At 35.5% G+C, this 20,744-nt stretch overlaps 1 protein-coding gene across 12 annotated transcripts in view; it reads right to left on the bottom strand.

Annotated features, from left to right (window-relative positions):
* OSBPL8 (oxysterol binding protein like 8) overlaps positions 1-20,744 on the bottom strand; it is a 211,942-nt gene that overhangs the window by 9,964 nt on the left and 181,234 nt on the right. For all 12 annotated transcript variants that reach the window (XM_030938778.1, XM_010362636.2, XM_030938780.1 and 9 more), the window contains 6 exons: positions 15,795-15,893; positions 12,611-12,708; positions 10,688-10,777; positions 8,616-8,752; positions 6,829-7,014; positions 6,412-6,499 (listed from right to left, as the gene is read on the bottom strand). In XM_030938778.1, coding sequence (XP_030794638.1) covers positions 6,412-6,499; positions 6,829-7,014; positions 8,616-8,752; positions 10,688-10,777; positions 12,611-12,708; positions 15,795-15,893 — 698 coding nt within the window. The remainder of the gene's footprint in view (positions 1-6,411; positions 6,500-6,828; positions 7,015-8,615; positions 8,753-10,687; positions 10,778-12,610; positions 12,709-15,794; positions 15,894-20,744) is intronic.

Raw genomic sequence — 20,744 nt, 5'->3', positions numbered from 1 at the left:
CAACTTCAGCAAAGTCTTAGGATACAAAAAAAATCAATGTGCAAAAATCACAAGCATTCTTACACACCAATAACAGAGAGCCAAATCATGAGTGAACTCCCATTCACAATTGCTACAAAGAATAAAATACCTGGGAATACAACTTACAAGGGATGTGAAGGACCTGTTCAAGGATAACTACAAACCACTGCTCAATGAAATAAAAGAGGACACAAACAAATGGAAGAACATTCCATGCTCATGGATAGGAAGAATCAATATCGTGAAAATGGCCATACTGCCCTAAGTAATTTATAGATTCAGTGCTATACCCATCAACCTACCACTGACTTCCTTCGCAGAATTAGAAAAAACTACTTTAAATTTCACATGGAACCAAAAAAAAAGCCCATATAGCCAAGACAATCCTAAGCAAAAAGAACAAAGCTGGAGGCATCACGCTACCTGACTTCAAACTGTACTACAAGGCTACAGTAACCAAAACAGATATATAGACCGAAGGAACAGAACAGAGGTCTCAGAAATAATGCCACACATCTACAACCATCTGATCTTGGACAAACCTGACACAAACAAAACAATGGGGAAAGGGTTCCCTATTTAATAAATGGTGCTGGGAAAACTGGCTAGCCTTATGCAGAAAACTGAAACTGGTCTCCTTCCTTACACCTTATACAAAAATTAACTCGAGGGATTAAAGACTTAAACGTAAGACCTAAAACCATAAAAACCCTAGAAGAAAACCTAGGAAATGCCATTCAGTACACAGGCATGGGCAAAGACTTCATGACTAAAACACCAAAAGCAATGGCAACAAAAGCCAAAATTGACAAATGGGATCTAATTAAACTAAAGAGCTTCTGCACAGCAAAAGAGTCTATCATCAGAGTGAACAGGCAACCTACAGAATGGGAGAAACTTTTTGCCATCTATCCATCTGACAAAGGCTAATATCCAGAATCTACAAGGAACTTAAACAAATTTATGAGGAAAAAAAAAACACACACACACACACACACCATGGAAAAGTGAGCAAAGGATATGAACAGACACTTCTCAAAAGAAGACATTTTTGCAGCAAACATACTAAAAAAATCTCATCATCACTGGTCATTAGAGAAATGCAAATCAAAACCACAATGAGATACCATCTCATGCCAGTTAGAATGGCAATTATTAAAAAGTCAGGAAACAAGAGATGCTGGAGAGCAAGTGGAGAAATAGGAACGCTTGTACACTGCTGGTGGGAGTGTAAATGAGTTCAACCATTGTGGAAGACTGTGGCGATTCCTCAAGGATCTAGAACTAGAAATACCATTTGACCTAGCAATCCCATTACTGGGTATATACCAAACGATTATAAATCATGCTACTATAAAGACACATGCACATGTATGTTTATTGTGGCACTATTCACAATAGCAAAGACTTGGAACCAACCCAAATGCCCATCAGTGATAGACTGGATAAAGAAAATCTGGCATATACACACCATGGCATACTATGCAGCCATAAAAAAGGATGAGTTAATGTCCTTCACAGGGACATGGATGAAGCTGGAAACCATCATTCTCAGCAAACTAACACAGGAACAGAAAACCAAACACCGCATGTTCTTACTCATAAGTGGGAGCTGAACAATGAGAACACATGGGCACAGGGCGGGGAACATCATACACCGGGACCTATTGGTGGGTGGGGGGCTAGGGGAGGGATAGCATTAAGTGAAATACCTAACATAGATGACGCGTTGATGGGTGTAGCAAACTACCATAGCATGTGTATACCTATGTAACAAAACTGCACATTCTGTGCTTGTATCCCAGAACTTAAAGTATAATTGAAATAAATTAATTAATTGACCATGGATGTCTGGCTTGACATTTTGACACTCAATTCTATTCCATTGGTCAATATGCCTGCTCTTACATAAGTACCACATTCCTTAGATTACTGTAGCTTTATAGTAAGTTTTGAAATCGAAAAGTGAGAGTTCTCTTTATACTTCTTTTTCAAAATTGTTTTGGCTATTTGTGGTCCCTTGCAATTCTATGTGAATTTGAGGATCTGCTTTCCCATTCTTGCAAAAAAAGGTAACATTGACAGGGATTGTGGCGAATCGGTGGGTTGCTTTGAGTAGTACTGTTATATTCTTACTTTTTTGAGACAGGGTCTCACTGTCACCCAGGCTGGAGTATAGTAGTGCCGTCACGACACTGCAGCCTTGACCTCTCTGGGCTCAGGTGATCCTCTCACCTCAGCCTCCCAAGTAGCTGAGACTACAGGCATGTGCCACCATGCCCAGCTAATTTTTCTATTTTTTGTAGAGACAGAGTTTTGCCATGTTGTCCAGTCTGGTCTCAAACTCCTGGGCTCAAGCAATTCCTCTGCCTCAGCCTCCCAAAGTGCTGAGGTTACAGGCATGAGCCACTGTGCCTGGCCAAAATCTTAACAATATTAACCTTTTCTACCTGAGAATATGAGGTGTCTTTCCCTTTATTTAGACGTCCTTTCATTTCTTTAGCAATGTTTTATAGTTCTCACTGTAGAAGTCTTTCAGTTCCTTGGTTAAATTTGTTCTTTTAGATGCTATTATTGAATTGCTTTCTTAATTTCAAGAGTGTTTATTGTTAGAAACATAACTGATTTTTGTGTGTTGATCTTATTCCCAACAATTTTTCTTAAGTTCATTAGCTCTAGTAGCTTTCTATGGATTCTTTAGGATTTTCTATATATAGGATAATGTCACCTGTTAATTAGAGATAGTTTTACTTCTTTGTTTCCAATTTTGATGACTTCTCTTTTTTTTCTTGCTCTAGCTAGAACTTCCAGTACAGTGGTAAATAGGAATGGTGAAAGTGGGAATGTTTGTCTTGTTTCTGATGTTACGGGGAAGGCTTTCAACCTGTCACCACTGAGTCTACTATTTGTGGGTTTTTCATACATGCCCTTAATCATGTTGAGGAAGTCTCTTCTCTTCCTAGTTTTATGAGGCCTTTCTTTTGATTATGAAAGGGTGATGGATTTTGTCAAATGCTTTTTCTATGTCAATTGAGATGACCATGTGATTTCCCCCCTTCTTAATGTGGTATATTACATTGATTTTCTTATGTGGAACCAACCTTGCATTTCTGGAATAAATTCCACTTGGTTATGGTGTGTAATCTTTCTAATATGCTACTGAATTTTGTTTGCTAGTATTTTGTTAAGGATGTATGAATCTTACTTATAAAGGTTATTGTTTGTGATTTTATTTTCTTGTGATGTCTTTATCTGGCTTTGACATTAGGGTAATGTTAGCCTCAGAGAATAAGTCAGGAAATGTTCCCATCTCTTCTATTTTTTAGAGTTTGAGAAGAATTTGTGCTTATTCTTTAAAGTTTTGTAGAATTCACCAGTGCAGCCATCTGATCTTGAATTTTTCTTTGGAGGTTTTTGGTTACTGATTCCATCTCTTTATTGATACAGCTCTATTGAGATTTTGTTTCTTTTTGAGTCAGTTTATGTAATTTGTGAGTTTCTAGGGATTTGTTGGCATACAATTATTCATAGTGTTCTCTCATAATCCCTTCTATTTCTTTATGATTGGGAGTAACATCGCCACTTTAATTGCTGATTTTAGTCATTTGTTGTCTTCTTTCTTGCTTCCTCAGCCTAGCTGATGGTTTATTGATTTTGTTTATTTTTATCAAAGAGCAACTTTTGGTTTGGTTTCACAAATTCTATTTTTTTCCTACTCTCTATTCTGTTTATCTGTACTCTAATCTTCATTATTTTCTTCTTCTGCTAGCTTTGGGTTTAGTTTTTTCTTCTTTTTCCAGTTTCTCATGGTATGAAGTAAGGTTATTGATTTGAGATCTCTTTTAATGTAGATGTTCACAGATATATATTTTCCTTACCTTTGCTGCATCTCATAAGTTTTGTTATACTGTATTTTTGTTTTCACTTGTCTAAGTATTACTTAATTTCCCTTGTGTTTTTCTTTGACCCATTGAGTTTTTTTTTGTTTGTTTGTTTTGTTTGTTTCTGAGACAGAGTCTCACTCTGTTGCCCAGGCTGGAGTGCAATGGTGTGATCTCGGCTCACTACAACCTCCATCTCCCAGGTTTACATGATTCTCCTGCCTCAACCACCTGAGTAGGTGGGATTTACTGAGACATGTTATATGGTGTAACATATGGTCTATCCTGAAAAATGTTCCATGTATACTTGAGAAGAATGTGCATTCTTCCATGGTTGGGTGGATTGTTCTGTGTGTCTGCTAGGTCAAGTTGGTTTACAGTGTGGTTCAAGTTATCCATTTCCTCCTTATTGATCTTCTATCTAGAGGTTCTACTCATTGCTAAAAGTAATTTACTGAATTTTCCATCTATTGTTATAGAGCTGTTTCTATCTTCCAATTCTGTCAGTTTGCTTTGTATATTTTGGGGCTCTGTTGATTGGTGTGTATATATGTATATATGAATTGACCCTTTTATCAATACGCCATGTTCCTTTTTGTCTCTTGTAACAAGTTTTGACTTAAAGTCTATTTAGTCTGACATTAGTATAAACACCTGTTTTCCTTTGGTTACTATTGGCCACCTCAGTTTTCCTTTAGTTGCTATTTGCACATAATATTATTTTCCAACCTTTCATTTTACTGTATTTCTGTCTATGGATCTAAAGTGAATCTCTTGTACACAGCATATAGTTGGGTTATGTTTATTTTAATCAAGTTTTACAATTTGTCTTTTGCTCAGAGAGTTTAATCTATTTGCATTTTAAAGTGACTATGGGTAAGAACTTCTGATTTTGCTACTTTCTATATGTCATATACGTTTTGTTTCTTATTTACTCCATTACTGCCTGCTTTTGTGTTTGCTTCTTGTAGTAAACTGTTTCGATTCCCTTCTCATTTTCTTTTGTGTGTATTTTTTAAGGTATTTTATTTGTGGTTACTATGGGCATGACATTTACACCTACCTCTACAACAATCTAGTTTGAGTCGATACCAACTTAACTTCAGTAGTACACAAAAACTTTCCTCCTATACAGCTCCATCCTCTGCTTTTATGTTGTAAAAAACTATATCTTTATACATTGTATGTCTGATAACAAAGATATGTAATTAAATTATTTTTCATTCACTTATTTTTTAAGTCCTGTAGGAAATAAAAGAGGACTTACAAACTAAAATTACAACAGCACTAGCTTTTATATTTGCCCAACTATTTACTGAAAATATTACTTCATACAGCTTTGAGTTTCATTTTATTCTGAAGGATTTCCCTTAGCATTTTTTTGTAGGGCAGGTCTAGTGGTAATGAACTCCCTCAGCTTTTATCTGAGAATGTCTTAATTTCTCCCCCATTTTTGAATGACAGTTTTGCCAGATACAGAATTCTTGATTGACAAGTTTTTTCTTCTACCACTTTAAATATGTCATCTCATTGCCTTCTGGCCTCCATGGTTTCTATGAGAAATCGGTTGTTAATCCTATGGATGATCCCTGATGTATGTGATAAGTTGCTTCTCTCTGCTGGTTTTAAGACTCTCTTTGGCTTTTGACAGTTTGCTGTGGTGTGGTTCTCTCTGAGATCATCCTACTTCGAGTTTGTTCAGCTTCTTGAATTTGTAGATTTATATATTTCACCAAATTTAGGGATTTGGGGGTCTTCTTTCCTTAAATATTCTTCATATTTCTCTGTCTTCTCTCTGTGGAACTCCCATAATGCAATGATACCCCACTTGATGGTGTCCCACAGGTTCTTTAGGCTCTGTTCATGTCACTTCATTCATTTTTCTTTCTCCTCCTCAGACTGGATAATTTCCATGGTCTTATCTCTAAGTTTCCTGATCCTGTCTTATGCTTGCTTATATCTGCTTTTGAATATCTCTGGTGAATTTTCATTTTCATTATACCTTTCAGCTCCAGAATTTGTTTGGCTCCCTTGAATAATTTGTCTTTATTGATTTTCTCAGAGATGAGTGTCTGTGTAAGTCCTTCAGGTAGTATCCTGACAGCTTGGGACAGACAAACACAATTGTGTCTGAGGTCCACTCTGTTCCTTCTGGAACTAGGAACTTACACTGGCAATGCAGGGGCCCTTCAATACTGCTACTGCACTGGGAAGGACCTGGGGCAAGGGCAGGAAAAATGCCATAAAGCTTTCCTCTCTTTGCACTTTCTTGATCCAGTGTTCACTTGGTTGCTGAACACCTCCGACTGTTTTCCAGACTTCTGGCAAACTGAGTTGACAGTTTTTGCTTGTTTTCTGATGTTTCTTTGGGGTAACAAGAGTTCAGAGCTGCCTATTTTGCTCACCCAAAATTTTACATTTTGAAACCAAATTTTAAATGTTGGTTGTTACAGATACTAAAGATTTAACAAATTTATATATCTAGTGTATCTGGTTTTTTATTACATACCATTGGAGTACGATGTTTCACTTTGGTCTGAATAACACCATCTTTTTCAAATTGTATCATATCATTAAGTGGGTCCCATGGTCGGGTACTACATAAATGAAAAAAAAAAATACCATTTGCTCAATGACTAAACAAAGAACTTTAAAACTTTCTATTATATGATTCAATTTTATTAATAATTATATAGGTAGCTCTAATAATGAGATTTCCCCATATCTAATCTTCGGACCCTCATTTTATCGGCTAACTACTATCATAGAGTCAAGCTTATAATGAATGCAAAACCAAGTTTAAAAATCTCACACTAATATACATGGTTTAATTAAAAACTACTCCAGCAACAAATATTCTAGAAATAAAGGCAATAAACCATGCTAATAATATATTGTTTGAAATAAACTATTTTAAGTTACTTACTCTGCAAACTTGTAATGCCATTCTCCTGTGAGTGGATCAAGCTCAAATAATTTGCAAGACCACTCTTCATTTTTTGTTTTCCGATCTCTGGCAGCTTGTCTTTGAGCTTCTTCCAAAACGTACTTCTCTTGGGTAGCTTCAGTTTGGTCTTTGGCATTTATGGCTCGAGTTACCCGTTGCCAGAGTCTAATACATGTGCAAAAATAGTATTAAAAATGCAACAGAAAATAAAATCTATATAGAACAGGCTTCAATCCCCTTGTAGAGAAAATAATGCTCACATGAATTTTTGGCTTTGACAACACTTATACTCATAGGCTTAGAAATGAGTCAAGATATAAATTCAGTCCCTTGAGTAGAGAGAGGGTCTCTCTATGAACTAAGTTCATAAGTGGAGACTAATTTTTCTTTTACTTGGCAAGAGAAACTTACTATATAGACTCTAAAACTCATGGTAGTAAGTGTTGCTGGCTCAAGATGATAGGAATGTAATGAAGGTAAAGCTCAGGAATCTATGCTTTAAGCAAGCTTCCTAGATGATTCTTACACTGTTTAATATCCACTGGCTTCAGAAAGATCCATTAATGTAATGCAGTGCTTCTAAAGTTTGGATCCATGAATTATCAGAGAACTTTTATAATCAGAATCTCTGCGGTCAGGCCCAAGTATTGATACATTTTAAAAATGTTTCCCCAAAGTATTTTAATGTATTGCCAGTGTTGAGAACCACTGGTTTAACAGAAAAGACTACTGAGGTAAAATGATATCCTCTACTCGTTCTTTCTTCTGTTAAATAAAAGTATATCTATATCCTACCCATCTAGAAAGACAGCATGTTAAAACCAGAAGAAAAGGCTTTGGGATCAGATAGAAGTCAAGTCCTAGAGCTGCCACTTCTTAGCTGGTGCACTTAAAGTTATTTATCCTAAGTCTCATTTCCTCATCTTCAAATATGCTGAATTATACACTCTCAAAAATTATCATATGTATGCCTTCGCAAAGCTTATCTCTGGATAAAGAACATCAAGTGGTTATGGCAGAATATTTAGAACTGGTACATACACATTCTTCCATCTTTGACAACCTTAATTTTGAGTGTAGAAGGGAAGGTACACACAGACTTGAATTCCATGAGAGAGAATGATATGTATGTGGGAACATGTAGGGAGGACTAAGTTGCATAATGAGTGTTTAGTGCCTAGCAAAGTATCTTTTATACATAAGTCTCTTTCTCTTAACACAAAGACATAATAACAATAAAATGGGGAATGTGTATATAGTATTTTTGATTCAAAAAAGTTCATGACTTAAGAACAGAAATGATAGCCTTAATTATTATCCAACTAATAAGTCCTTTAGAAGCCAGTCCATCCAGTAACTTTATTTTTGTTTCAGAGAATGGCACAGAAGTAGATTCTGCACCATTCCCTTTACCTAGAGTTCTAATGCCTAAACTAGGTTAGAAAACAGTTGCCAGGTAGAAACTAAGAGTCACTAATTAATCCTGTAATCTTATTTAAACAAAAACTTTTTTTTTTAAGGTTCTGGAGAAGTTGATAAAGAAAAACATGAGTAGTTTTGAGGTACAGAAAAGCAAGACGATTTGTATTATATTTCTTTGACATTCTTATACACAGAAACAGAATACTGTCACATTCCACAAATGACAAACTATTTTGCTGAATTAAGATATGACAGAAGAAAGGTGACAAAATGACCATGTCATTAAGGAATTGAAAAACTACTCTCTGATCCTTATGAAGTTAGCTGTAAAACAGTATACTTACTTCTCTGATTCAAAATCTCCCTGTTCTTCAGATTTTACAGTGTGCCTTATTAATCTCCATTGCTTAATGTCAGGTGTTGGATTCCAGAAAACCTCTGAATTATCAGTCTTTTTATCAGTAATAAAAACTTCACTATCCTATATTTAAAGAAATTCAAAATTAATGTAGAGAATTATACTTAGAAGGCAATTTTATAGTATAGTAATATGATGGTGAGAATTTCTTTTGGTTAATCCTCCAGTTAAAAACATTTTTAAAAACAAATGTAACTAGCACTTTTCCAAAAGCCCCATGTTTCTCATCATTTTTATAAAAACATTAAGATTGAATACATAATACTAGTTAATTAAAAAGAATTTGGTTGAATATCCAGTTTGTGAAATTTCACAAGTTTTACTTCATAAATTTCAAACATTACATGCAAAGCCTCAATAACCATCTTCAAACTGTCAAAGTAGAGCATAGTATTTGTTGCAGCTACAATGAGATGCTGTTGACTATCCATGGTTTCAATATACTCATACATACACACACATCCCTCTGAAAGAGGCTTTCCTAGCATTAAAAATTTGAGGTCCATCTCTATCGAATAATCTTTCTATCTAAGACATGGTCTTACTCTCTTGTGTAGGCTGGAGTGCAACGGTGCTATCTACCTTATCTATCTAATCTATTTTACCTATCTAATTTATCTACCTGTCTATCCATCCTTCTCTTTCTCTCTCTCACTCTCATCTCTCTCTCTCATCTATATCTTATCTATCTGAGACAGGGTCTTGCTCTCTTACCCAGGCTGGAGTGCAGTAGCACAATAATGGCTCACTGCAGCTTTCACCTCCCAGGCTCAAGCAATCTTCCTGCCTTGGCTTCCTGAGTAGCTAGGACAGGCATGTGCCATCATGCCCATCTAATTTTTTTTTTTTATTTTTAGTAGAGAAGAGGTCTCGTTATGTCACCCAGGCTGATCTCAAACTCCTGAGCTCATGCGATCCTCCTACCTCAGCTTCCCAAAGTGCTGGAATTATAGGTGTGAGTCACCCCACCCAGACAGAAATTTCATTTTTTAAAAATGACTGCTGCTTTATCTTTTTTCCAGAAGACGCTCAGATTTAAGGCAATTAAAAAAAAATTTCAGAGTGTATGTGGCCACTTAGCGGAGTCCCTAAATACAGTTTCACTTTCTCATATTTCTCAACATTTTCTGCTTACTGTATGCAGAAAGGAGCATATACTCAGTGCTCGTAGTATGGTATATCCATGCAGTGCCATGATTCTTTTTATTCATTTAAGCGTCTCTTAACAAAATTACATAAATATGAATTTAGGTTAGCACAGAAGTAAATAAAAACCATTGCTGTCATACACCACTATATCCTTTCCATGTTCCACTGAAAGGAATGTAACTAATTGGAACTATGCCTCTTTCTTCTATGTGAGAGGCAGCAGAGTGCTGTGCATAAAAGCACAGCCCTGGAGCCAGGGTTCCTGGGCTTTAATTCTTGTTTCACCACTTACTTTGAGCAAATTATGTGAACTCTCTGTGCCTCAGTGTCCTCTTCTATAAAATGGGGACAATAATAAACAATAATAAAATGGTCATGGCACCTATATACTCACCTCATAGGGTTATATGTTATAAATATTAAATCAGTTAATATGAGTAACATTCTTAAATAATGCAGTAAGTCATATATATAAGTGTTAGCTATTTCTACTGATTTTAAAGTTTTGGAAATAAAATATTACATAAAATTAATTATTGTTGATAACAGATCAACACCAAAATATCTGCTATTAAGCTGATGCTTATGTTAAATAGTGATGTTTTCAGCAATGGAGTAAGTTTTAAATTTTAAATGTGATTGTTATTTTTTTTCCCACAGAATAAAATCCTTTACAAAAATATGTACCCTCTCCCCTCCAGCTCACATACTCTTCCTCAAGGAGACCCTGCCACTCTCCCAATGAGAAGTGGGATCTATATTTCTTCTCCTTGAATTTGGGTGGTCTTACAATTCTCCAAATAATAGACGACAGTGGAAGTAAAATTCTTTACAATACAAAATACTTACCCAATGACCTTCCAAAGTAGCTAGGACTTCTTTTCCCAGTTTAAGTTTCCCTGATATTTGATTAACACAGTCACTACTCCCTAAGAATGGCTTTCAAATGAGAAAATGTTAAAACATTTTACTTATCACTTATATTTACATATAATGTAAAACCAAAACAAAAAAAAAACAACAAAAATTACTTGCATAGTTATAGTGCTCTTGAATACACAAGCAGTAAAAAACACTGGCTCAAATTTCAGTTGGAATGTTTAATAAGAAATCTGAATTGCTGCTATGAAAAAATAGGATAAAACAAGCAGACTATGTTAAATGAAAATAAACATATGAAGAAAGATCACACTGATATAACTGACTCATGTTCCATGTATGCTCAAATCCTATGTCCTCACCTAACTGTCAAGACTGTGCCCTATCAATGTGACATTATCTTAAGCAATAACAACTCAGTAAACCTAAGGGAATTCACGATCCATTGAAATAAGTAACACCCCTTCCTTAAAAAATGAACAAAAGTAAAATACATAGCTAAAAGAAGCCTACAAAAAATAAAATTAGAAGGAATATATTTTGAGTTACTATAATACCTTACTAATGTCTCTCCTTAGAGACAAAATTTTGATGCTCCAATGTAATACTTAAAGGCATCATATATACTTAAGAACTCATTCATCATGATCTTCAAACATTATCATCACCATACAAGCAAAATTTTGCCAAGGTGAAAGAAAAATAAAAAAAAGACATTGCATCAAATAATACTTAAGAGGTCTTTCTCATTAGAGCAAAACTGCTTATCAGCTGGATATCAACACATCAGCAATTTAGTAATATTACATAGTTCACAGAAATATTTTTATCTGAACATAATATACTGTTGTTCAAGAACAATTAATTCACATTAAGTTCTCAAATTTCCCTTTCATTTTGAGGCAGACAAAAATTTCCAAAGATGGCCTTGACAATATGTACCCTCTCCCCTCCAGCTCACATACTCTTCCTCAAGGAGACCTTGCCACTCTCCCAATGAGAAGTGGGGTCTATATTTCTTCTCCTTGAATTTGGGTGGTCTTATAATTCTCCAAATAATAGACGACAGTGGAAGTGATATAATTTGGCTTCTCAGACTAGGTCATGGAAAGCAAATGCAGCTTCTGCCTTGCTCATCGGGGCACTTGCACTTTGAAACCCTCAAATGCCAAGTAAGAAGTCTACTTTGAGGCTGTCATGCTGTCAGGAAACCAAGTCACATAGAAAGGCCGTGTATACAGGTGCTCAGATTAGCAGTCCTAGTCCTTCGGTCACCCTAGACCAGGTATCAGATATGTAGTGATAAGCCTTCAGGTGATTACAGTCCCTAACTATTGAGTCACCCATGGCCTACAAAGTCTTTCTGAGACCCCAGACATTATGAAGCAGAGATAAGCTATCCCCAATATGCCCTGTCCAAATTTTTGACTCACAGAACTCACGAGGAACAGCACAGTTATTAAGTCTGTTGAGTTTTAGAGTAATTTATTACATAGAAATAGTGACTAATACAACTGTGCCTTAGTTTACACAGCTAGACTGCAAGATGACACATATCTTCTGGTATTTGGTAAAAACAATCCTTTATTAAGAAATTTCTGTCTAATCACTTCTTAAATCTCATCTTCTATATAATACCCACGGTTTTATTAATTAAGATGAAAAACAAAAACGTCTTTGTGTTAATTTGAATTTTCCAAGGCTGCTATCTTAGGCTATCCGAAGATACTCACCCAGCCTTGTCCTTATCCGTTAGATGCACTTATCTTTGACCTGACGTAAATTGTTTTCTTACATTTAGTCCTTAACTAGGAAATACATGGTGCCCGTTATTCAATATTTATTGTATGGCTCTCCTTCTATTAGGTGATACCTACTATTATTTCTACTAACCTTTAGTTTAAATTCAAGTATTGCACTGTATCCAGTTTTTTGACATGTAATATTGACTGTTCCACCAAGCTCCAGTGTCATTGTACCATAAAGAATTCCTAAAGGAAAAAGATTTGACAAAATATTTATATGTATATGGCTCACAATAAACAGTTTAGTAATCTAATCACCTTTTAGGAGGAACGTAATTCAAAATCACTCTGTCCCACTCAAATGAAAAGCTATAATACAGATATAAAGATGGTTCTGTGGGATATAAATAGATAACAGCTGATTCACATTATGTGCAGATTCCATATCTGTAAATTCACCTACTCAGTAAAGTATCAATACCCAGAGTGCTTCTGTAGTCATTTGGAGACACGTGCAGAGTAGTGAAAAATTTGAGTCACCTGATGCACACACTCTGAGCTGAGGTTGAGCAAGGCAAACACTCTTCCTTGTTTCAGCTTCCACATTGTTAAAAAAAAAAAAAAAAAAAAAAAAAAAAAGTGTCCTTTTTGCAGTGTATTTACTACCATGTTTTCACATTTTTGTGCTTTTCATTGGTGGTTTTGCTGTTTAAAGTGGACCCACATGTAGTGTTGCAGTGCTGCCTAGTGTTCCTAAGTGCAAGAAAGCTATAATGTATCTTATAGGGAAAATGTGTGTTAAAAGCTACGTGTAGGTTTCAGGTTCTGTTGGCTGTTAGTTCAAGGTTAATGAATCAATAATAGGTAATTAATGTTATAATGACATCAGGTTTCTTTAAATAGAAGCACACATAAAACAAGGTTATGTACTGATTGATTGGTTGATGAAAATGTTAGGACAAGAGGCTCACAGGAATCCAATCTCATACTCCCCCCAGGAGTAATGGTTCAGTATTTGCTAACTCAGTGGTGACTTTATATAACCACTGCAAATAACAAGAATCAAATGCATAAGCAAAGCAAACAAAAAAACTACAGAGTAAGTTCTGTGGTTAAAAGCTGGGGAAACTCTAGGTTTAACAAAGCTAAACAGGTTGTGTATCTGCTGTTGGTCTAAGATGTTAAGGCAGCCTTTAACATGCAACGTACAATATTATCTTTTGAGAGGGGAACAGACTATGTAATGTTTCTCATACTTATTTGGCTATGGTACTCTTATTTTACAAAACAATTTGTGAGGCTAGTGACTTGGGGGAACATACCTTAGAAAACATACAGGGTGAAACAGCTTATAAAAATCATTTCATGTGCTCATTCACAAGCGGTTATAACTTCTTTTCTTTTTCCATGCATTGCTATAAAAAATTTTCCCTATTATTAGCTAAGTATGGGCATGGATGTCTACATGGAATATAATTTTATTTTTTCTAAATGATAGAAAATTTAAATATATTTGTTCTTATCAATTCATAATTAAAGATATTTCACTCCATGCTTACCTCAAGCTCTAAGAATAATCTAGACTGAGGCCATAAGTTAGCCTCTTTTGTACATGCTGGGTTGGCCTTCAATAAGATTCAACCCTCCCAGGTTTCTCAACTGTGAAATAAGGCCATATCAAATAATTCCTTTCAAATTATACTTTAAGTTCTGGGATACATATGCAGAACATGCAGCTTCGTTACATAGGTATACATGTGTCATGGTGGTTTGCTGCACCTATCAACCCATCATCTACATTAGGTATTTCTCCTAATGCTATCCCTCCCCTTGCCCCCCACCTCCCGACAGGTCCCGGTGTATGATGTTCCCCTCCCTGTGCCCATGTGTTCTCACTGTTCAACTCCCACTTATGAGTGAGATCATGTGGTGGTTGATTTTCTGTTTCTGCGTTAGTTTGCGGAGAATGATGGTTTCCAGCTTCATCCATGACCCTGCAAAGGACATAAACTCATCCTTTTTTATGGCTGCAAACTATTCTATGGTATGTATGTGTCACATTTTCTTTATCCAGTTTATCACTGATGGGCATTTGGGTTGGTTCTAAGTCTTTGCTACTGTGAATAGTGCTGCAATAAACATACACGTGCATGTGTCTTTATAGTAGCATGATTTATAATCGTTTGGTATATACCCAGTAATAGGATTGCTGGGTCAAATGGTATTTCTAACTCTAGATCATTGAGGGATTGCCACACTGTCTTCCACAATGGTTGAACTAATTTACACTCCCACCAACAGTGTAAAAGTGTTCCTATTTCTCCACATCCTCTCCAACATCTGTTATTTCCTGATGTTTTAATGATCACCATTCTACCTGGCATGAGATGGTATCTCATTGTGGTTTGATTTGCATTTCTCTAATGACCAGTGATAAAGAGCTTTTTTTGAAAAGTGTCTGTTCATATCCTTTGCCCACTTTTCATACTGAATAATTTCTATGTTTTCATGAATCAGTTCCCAAAATAGAGGATAATTACCAAAAAAGTTATTTTTAAGATTTTAAGAAACTGGTTGGAAGGGAGGACACACATCATGACCACACTAAACTGACGCAAAACAGTTGAAAGTTCAGAATGCAGAGGTAAACCACCTGGGTTCAGATCCTGACTTGCTGCATTTTAGCTGTGTGATCTCAGGCGTATTAAGCCTCTTTGTGCTTCATTTTTCCTCTTCTATAAAAAGGGAATAATAATATTTCTATTTTATAGGAGCTGCTGAAATGATTAAATAAATGCATTGAATAGTTGGGTGCCTAGCATGTTGTAATGTTGTAGATGACAATTATTATGTAACACCCTTATCTGTATTTTAAATAATGGGTCAAAAAGCATAACACATTAAGAAATTGGCAAAAGAGGGTGAGAAAAATCTTTTAAAAACTTGGTACATTAAAAAATAGTAAATTAAAATTTTTAAAAAGCATGGTGGTGCAAAAAAATGAAAATCATCTTTACAGATTCTGAAATAACAGACAGTTTTGTCAAATTTGAAAACTTGCACATCAGGTAAGTGCAAAGAAATTTCATTATGGTAAGTCAGTCTCTTCTGACTAAAGTATACATCACAAAAAGGTCCATTACAGATGAATTAATTCACCACAGAAATATTCAGCAAATGATAGCAATAATCTTAAATATCTGTAAATCAAGGATGCTTTCAAACAAAATATAAGTCTGACTCCATCAATCAGAAAGCACAACAAATCACAGCTACATACATTTACTTAAAAGGAAAGCTTAATATCTAACTCAAGTATAGAAAATATTTACCTTTACAATGAGCATATGGCATTGTCATTACATAATCTTCACCCCTATTCAAGAAAGTTAACCGTGCTTCTCCCTCTAATATTGCAGATAATGAGTTTCCTGAAATAAAATGTTGTTTATTAAATTTCACAAAACATATTCAACCAACTCAAAAACAAACAAAATATATTTAGAACACCTACCAGACATCTACAGTGGAAAGTCTTAAAAATGTCTCAATCTCGGCCGGGCGCGGTGGCTCAAGCCTGTAATCCCAGCACTTTGGGAGGCCAAGACTGGCGGATCACGAGGTCAGGAGATCAAGACCATCCTGGCTAACATGGTGAAACCCTGTCTCTACTAAAAAACACAAAAAACTAGCCAGATGAGGTGGCGGGCACCTGTAGTACCAGCTACTCGGGAGGCTGAGGCAGGAGAATGGCGTAAACCCGGGAGGCGGAGCTTGCAGTGAGCTGAGATTCGGCCACTGCACTCCAGCCTGGGCGACAGAGCGAGACTCCGTCTCAAAAAAAAAAAAAAAAAAAGTCTCAATCTCAATGTGCCCAAACATGTATTCATTACCTTATATCCAAAACATATTTCATCCTTATTCTCATTTTTACATAATGACTACTTCTAAAAGATACAGTTATGTGCTTTTTTATAATTAAAAAAAAATTTTTTTGAGATGGAGTGTCTCACTCTGTTGCCCAGGCTGGAGTGCAGTGGAGTGATCTCAACTCACTGCAATCTCCACCTCCAGGGTTCAGCAATTCTCCTGTCTTAGCCTCCCGGGTGGCTGTGATTACAGGCGTGTACCACCACACCCAGCTAATTTTTATATTTGCAGTAGAGACAGGGTTTCCCCATGTTGGCCAGGCTAGTTTTAACTCCTGACCTTGGTTGATCTGCCCTCCTCGGCCTCCCAAAGTGCTGGGATTACAGGCATGAGGCACTGCACCCGGCCTATTTTATGAGAGTTATAAGAAAATCAGAAAACATAGAGAATACTTAATATTAATAAAACACTGTTTCACTGTATAGCCTAATTTTCTTCTTTGAATAAAACCATTATTTTTTAGCTATAAGTCACATTACTTTACAAATCTCAAGCTATTTAAATGCTTATAATTGATATAACAATCCTATAGACAATTTAGAAAAATAAAAAATATAAAGCACCAAAATATAGTCAACAATAAACCACTATGGTAATTTCTTCTAAGTTTTCTCCTGTATGCATTTTCTCTCCTTCTATTCTCAGTTTTACTTAAGTATAAATTTACATACAGTAACTAACCCATTTTAAGTGTGAAATTCAAGTTTTGGAAATTGCAGAGTCATATAATCACCACCACAGTCAAGATATAGAACTTCCCATTATCCCCAAAAAGTTCCTCCTTGCCCCTGAGCAGTCAATCCTTTCCCTCAGCCCCAGGAAACCACTGGTCCATTTTAAATTACTGGCTTTACCTATTCTAGAATTCTGTACAGATGGCACTATAGAAGATGTAGCTTGCTGTGTTTTACTTCCTTCAATTAGCACAGTGTCTTTCAGGTTCACCCACATTGCTGTATAAGAATTCTATTCCTTTTTATTGTTAGTTAGCATTCTGTAGTTGTGACATTTCCTTACTAGTTGATGGTCCTTAAGTTGTGTTTAGTCCTGGATTATTATGAATAATGTTGTGTATACTTAAGAATATTTATGTACAAGTCTTTATGTAGCCATCTATTTTCATTTTTCATGGGTAAATACCTAGGAGTGGAATTTCTGAGTTTACGGTACATGCATGTTTAACTCTGGACAATCATTTCTCCCACGTGAAAAAACATTTGACCATGTGTACCGGTCTACATCTGAACTCTATTCCATCCCATCAGTTTATATATCTACCATTATGTCAATTCCACACTGTAATGATTACCTTAGCTTTATAGTAAAATTAGGCAGTGAAAGACTTATCTTGTTCTTTTTCAAAATTGTTTGGCTGTTTTGGGTCCTTGACTTTTCAATGTAATTTTAGAGTCAACTTGCCAATATCTTCAAAAAAGCCTGCCAAGATTATGATTAGGACTGCACTGAGTCTATGGCTCAATTAAGGGAGCTCTATTATCTTAACAATATTAAATATCTCAATATATAAACATAGTCTATCTATCCATTTATTTGGATCTTCTTTAATTTTCCTCAGTGAAATTTTAGTCTTCAATATACAGGACTTACATCTTTTATTAAATTTATTTTTAAATATATTATTTGGATGCTATTATAATTGGAGTTGTTTTTAAATTTCATTCTGAGCCAGGCATGGTGATGTGTGCCTGTAATCCCAGCTACTCAGGAGGCTGAGATGAGAGGATCCCTCATAGTAAGACACTGTCTCAAAAAAAAAAAAAAAAAAATATATATATATATATATATATATACTTCTGCAAGTATTCATTTCTAGTATATAGAAATACGACTGATTTTTCTATTTTGACCATGCATCTTGAGATTTTACTAAATTCACTTATTAGTTACATGAGCTTTTTTTGTATATTCTTGAAGATTTTCTATATAATCTGGTATATAAATGGCTTATCTTCTTCCTTTCAATCTGTATGCTATTTTTCCCTTTAATTTGCCTACTGCATTGGCTAGGACCTCTAATACAATTTTGTATAGAAGCAATGAGAGTAAACATCCTTGCCTTGTTCTTGATCTTAGGTAGAAATTATTCGGTTTTCACCTTAAAAGTATGAAGTTGGCTATGTATTTTTCATAGATGCCTTTAATCTAGTCCTAGTTTCTTGAGGACTAAGAAATAAATAGGTGTTGAATTCTGTCAAATCATTTTTCCGTATCTATTGAAATCATACTTTTCTTCTCTGTTATTCTATTAATATGGTAAATGACATTTTTATCAGATGATAAACCAACCTTGTATTCCAGAGACAAAATCCATTTCATCATGATATATTATTCTTTTAATATATTGATCATACTTCTTTTATATGTATATGTCCATATATTATTCTTCCTATATGTTGATTTGTTACTACTTAAGAATTTTTGCATGTATGTTCATAAAGGATATTAGATCTGTAGTTTATTTTCTTGTAATCTCTGGTTTGGGGATCAGGATAATCCTGGCCTCATAAAATGATCTGAGGACTGTTTTTTCTTCTATTTTCTGCCAAAAATTGTGTAGAACTGTTATTTCTGCCTTAAATCTTTAGAAGAACTCAAGACATCTGGGCCTGGAGTATAACCTTGAAGAAAGATTTTAAATTACTAAATCAATTTATCTGATATAAGAGTATTACAATTTTACACCACTTCTTGGGTCAGCCGTGGTAATTCGTATCTCTTAAGAAAATTTGCCCATTTCAAATTTCTGTCTCTTTTAATTCTGTTTTTGCTTCATATTGAAGTTCTGTGCTTAGGTACATAGGCATTTATGGTTATTATGCTATCCTGAAGAACTGAACCTTTTTATTTCATTATGAAATGTTCTTTATCTCTATTAACACGTTTTTGTCTTGAAATCTATTTTATTAATATACTCACTCAACTCTACTTGTACTTAATACTTGCATAGTTTAGCTTTTAACTTTTACTTTCCATTTACTTTCTTTTTTTTTTTTTTCCTTTCTTGAGACACAGTCTTGCTCTTGTTGCCCAGGCTGGAGTGCAGTGATATGATCTCAGCTCATTGCAACCTCTGCCTCCCAGGTTCAAGTGATTCTCCTGCCTCAGCACTCCGAGTAGCTGGGATTACAGGTGTATATACCACCATGGCCAGCTCATTTTTGTATTTTTAGTAGAGACAGGCTACATTTTGGCCTGGCTAGTATGGAACTCCTGACCTCAGGTGATTCACCCACCTTGGTCTCTCAAAGTGCTGGTATTACAGGACTGAGCCACCATGCTTGGCCTACTTTTCACTTACTTTCAACCTATTTGTGTGTCTACATTTAAGGTATGTTGGTCCTTGCTGTTTTAGCTAATCTGATAATCATTGTCTTTAAATGAGATTATTTGGGCCATTAAGACTGATACAATCATATTATTGGGTCTATCATATTATTTTGGTCTATCATTTTGCTATGTGCTTTCTATCTGTCCCCTCTGATTTTTGTTCCTTGATTGGGCTTTCCTGTTTCTTTTATAAATTATTTAAATTATTGTTTAAAATTTTCAAATAATTTCATTTTAATTTTCTTACTGACTTTTTGCCTATACTTTTTGGTGGTGATTTTTCTTCGTGTGTGTGTGTTTGCTCTAGTGTAGGGCTTCTCAATGGTAGCATTCCTGATATTTAGGGGACCGGATAATTATTTGTTGTAGGGAGTTATCCTGTGCATTGTAGGATGTTTAGCAGCATTTCTGGCATCTACCTACTGGATCTCCCAACTGTGAGAACCCAAAATGTCTTCAGACATTGCCAAATGTCTCCTGAGGAGAACCACTGCTTTAGGGATTACAATATTTATCTTCAAAATGTCACAGTTGGCTGGGTGCAGTGGCTCATGCTTGTAATCCCAGCACTTTGGGAGGCTGAGGCGGGTGGATCACTTGAGGTCAGGAGTTCAAGACCAGCCTGACCAACATGGTGAAACCCCATCTCTACTAAAATAACAAAAATTCACTGGGCGTGGCGGTGGGCACCTGTAATCCCAGGTACTTGGGAGGCTGAGGTAGGAGAATTGCTTGAACCCGGGAGGTGGAGGTTGCAGTGAGTCGAGATTATGCCATTGTACTCACTTACAGTTAATCTTTTACCACTTTACATAGAATAGAAAATTTTACTACTTCTAGGTCCATTCTCTTCCAGGCTTATGTACTATAGTTACATGTGTTAAATTTGCTTATGTTATAAAACTCACAAGATAATGCTGACATTTCTGTTTTGAACAGTTACATGTATTAAAAGGAAAAAATAAGAAAAAATACCTTTTGAATTTACCTATAGGTTAACCAAT

Source organism: Rhinopithecus roxellana, chromosome 10 (genome assembly GCF_007565055.1).
Source record: "Rhinopithecus roxellana isolate Shanxi Qingling chromosome 10, ASM756505v1, whole genome shotgun sequence".
Lineage (NCBI taxonomy): Eukaryota > Metazoa > Chordata > Mammalia > Primates > Cercopithecidae > Rhinopithecus > Rhinopithecus roxellana.
The sequence above is the reverse complement of the archived record's forward strand: the minus strand, read 5'-3'. Positions and strand labels throughout refer to the sequence as shown.